The sequence below is a fragment of the Cariama cristata genome, unplaced genomic scaffold (assembly GCF_000690535.1).
Source record: "Cariama cristata isolate BGI_N322 unplaced genomic scaffold, ASM69053v1 scaffold38990, whole genome shotgun sequence".
NCBI lineage: Eukaryota > Metazoa > Chordata > Aves > Cariamiformes > Cariamidae > Cariama > Cariama cristata.
The window spans coordinates 17,363-20,673 of NW_009595921.1; the positions used below are offsets into that span (position 1 = coordinate 17,363).

Below are 3,311 nucleotides of genomic sequence, written 5' to 3' on the forward strand. Positions count from 1 at the left end.
CTTGCAGTAATGCATTGTTCACAAAAATATGAATTGTGGGATTTTTTTTTTTAAATGGTTCCATATTCAAGAGACTACAATGAAAAATCTTACTGTTTTCTTGGTTAATGTCTAAACAGAATTCAGCATTAAAGTGCTAACACGAAAGAAGGGTTTACATGGTAAGTATGGGTACAGGAAATACCTCCATTACTTTAGAAAAACAATTTCTAGCTCTTTAGAAGAAATTGTACCTTTTCAAGCTACAAATCCCCATGTTTTGATCAAAATTAACATACCAAAAACCACTGCCAGCTCCTTGGAAATGTCTTATCCTCCATTCAAGTAAACTTTCAGATGAATCGCTTCCACAAATCACTTGCAGCGACTAATGATCCATCTAAGTGCTACCATTTGATGACTTGGTAGAACAAGTTAACTTGTTTTCACTTTAACATTTGATTTTACAGAGATTTTAACAGTTCATTTAAAACAGCTGCAATATTTCTGCACTGAATCCTTTTTCCAGCATTTAATGTGTTTCAGTAAGATTCTGGTATTACAAACTCAAATTCAGTACTTCCCTCTGATGGATTTTGTTTAAAAATTGCTTCATTTCCCTGTGGAATGAAAATGTCATCCCAGGTAATTTGTTTGGCTGGAGGGTTAGATGTTGTTCCTTCAGTGCCATCCTTCCCTGCGCCAACACGATAAACAATTCCACCCTCGTTTATTACTGGTATACTGCTTGAGTGATCAGTAATGTACGCATACTGTCTGATCTGCAAAGACCTGCAAGGATGCAATCGATAAAGCTTGGTATCTCCAGAGGGGTCTTGGCTATGAACTGATCTAATGTGGGAGGCTGTAATTTGGTAGTTGATGAAAGATTTGCCGCATGTCAAGCACTGGTACCTTCGCTCACCAGTGTGGTGAATTTCATGCTTTGTACGGTATTCTGCAAGAGGAAAAACTTTGTCACAGTATCGACACGGATACTTCTTCTCCCAGGAATGAACGTTAAAATGTCTCCGTAAACTTGTCAGACATGCATATGATCTCTTACACACAATACAAATGTAGTAGACTCTTCCATCCACTATGAGCTCGTAATGGTCATCGTGCTTTACTTTCATGCGTTTCCTGTTTGGAGAATCACCATCAGAGGTTCTAGGCGTTTCATTAGGCTTGGCTTCGCCTTCCTCTGAATCGCCCTTTACAGGAATGACTATGTCGTATGTATCCTCACCGATATTTGCATAAACCTTACAGCCTGTGGATAAGCCCTCTATTTCAGTTGCTGTATCTAATGTTATGATTTTCTGCCCTTCTGCAACATGTTTTGATGCTACACCTGAACTGAATTCCTTGTTGTTTCCAGTAAGGACATCTGAGATTTTTATTTTAAATTCTCCAGGTTTAGAAAATGGCTCTTGTGAAAGTGTAACAACCTGTTTTTTCTGCACACCTGATCCTTCAGTGGTTGCTGCCTTGGGTACAGAAGGTTTGTGAACCAAAGAGCTACTGCTGACTGAGCCAGGACTAGAGGAGCTAATGATATCGACATCATCTTCAACAACCTCTTCATCATCAACAGCAGTTGTTTCCACTTCAGTTAAGGAGCCATTATTAGATGGCTGCTGGTTCTCCTCAAGTAAATTAATTGTAGGGGTGACATGTGTTTGATGCAAGGAGCTGGCACTGAGCGATGAGTTAAGTAGAGGCTTATTTAGCACAATGATATTAGGAGTCAAATGCTGCGGCGTTGCAGAGACAAGTGATTCGGCACTTGATTGTGTGTGGTTTGGGTTTAGCTGACTGGCAGATGAAACAAGTTTTTGAGCTGCTGTGGTGCTCATCAAATGGGAAGAGCCACCACTGCCACACGATTTTTGGTCAGAAACTCCAGCTGGACTTGGGCAAGGCTGGTTCTGGGTTGCAGCATTTTTATCTTTAGTACATTCTTTTGGAGGAACAATCTCAGAGCAAAAAATTACATCATCATCCTCATCATCTGAATCACTCACTGTAATTTTTGTAGTCTCATATTCTATGCCATGTAAGGAGAATGATTGTGTTATAACTGGCATTCCATCGGTTACCTCTTGACTCTCTGACCTTACAGGTACTTGGGTTTCAGCATCCTTTTGACCTGGACTAGGAGTTGAAGTTTCTGAAGCACCATCTTTGACTTCACTCGTCATGTTTTTTCCTTCAGACGGAGGTACGCCCAGATCAGCTATGAATTTAACACCCAGCTGTTGCCCTGATTTAATCAGTTCATCAAGTAAATCAGATCGAATGCTGATTATTTTGGAACTATAAATGTAGTTAAGAATTTCTGCAAAAATTTCTGCTCTTACAAAGCTCAGTTCAACCACTTGTCCAGCCACTGAAAAAAGCTGGTGAAAATATGTGCTTGAGGCTGAAAGGATGTTTCTATGAGCCCGAAATTTCCGGTCCTCCACGATGACAGTAACATCACAAAAAAGTCCGTGGCCACGTTGTTCATTCAAAGACTGAAGGAGCACATTAGAATACTGTGTGTCTGTTGCAGAAATAAGTTTTTTCCCCTCCATTCCTACAAAGAGAAAGTAAAAGGCACAAATTAGTAAAAATACAGATTTACAGTTTTAACTGCATGACTACAGCCCCACATTTACTTCAAAAAAATCTGAGATACTATTCATAAGCTTATATGCTACAGCACTCTGCAAATTTGTTTCTTACTGTTATTTGTCCCTTTACCTTCTACACAAGGTATGTGCAATTCTGAATATATCCTCTATTCTTACAAGGTGAGGAACAGAGAAACAACCGCTTACCTGATTCAACAGCAAATAAGGTAAATTTGAAAACCAAGAAGATGCAAGATTCGGGTCCCTCAAGAGGCTTTAAACATTATTAGAGGTTTCTTTTTAATTGTGAAAATATTCTGTAAATTGTTACGAGAAAGCCCGATAACATCCAGGTTATTTACAGGCCAAACAACAAAATCCGTGCATCCATATACTTCCAGTCAACTGCGGTTAATGAAAGTGCTATCGATACTCCACTTCCTTGTTCAGAAAAAGCAAGGTGTTTTTTTTTCACCCCTTCTCATCTATTCGTGAGGTTGCTTTGTGTTTGAAACCAAGATACCGAGGCAGCACGGCAACAAAAAATATCTGTAAAGTCAAACTAATCCATCTATCGGTACTTTCGACTAGATGTCCCCAAACAAGATGCAAAAAAACAACATCAAAATATACGAACAGCGAGTTAAAGCCTGCGAGTCCTTAATTTAACTCATAAAACTTTATTTCCACACGCCTGGAAGGGCAGGATGAGAC

At 39.4% G+C, this 3,311-nt stretch overlaps 1 protein-coding gene across 1 annotated transcript; it reads right to left on the reverse strand.

The window, feature by feature from the left end:
- Positions 1–240: 240 nt before the first annotated feature.
- Positions 241–2,567, reverse strand: ZBTB33 (zinc finger and BTB domain containing 33). Its single transcript, XM_009703859.1, has one exon. The coding sequence runs from the start codon at positions 2,556–2,558 to the stop codon at positions 522–524; it is 2,037 nt and encodes a 678-aa protein (XP_009702161.1). The 5' UTR covers positions 2,559–2,567; the 3' UTR covers positions 241–521.
- Positions 2,568–3,311: the final 744 nt, after the last annotated feature.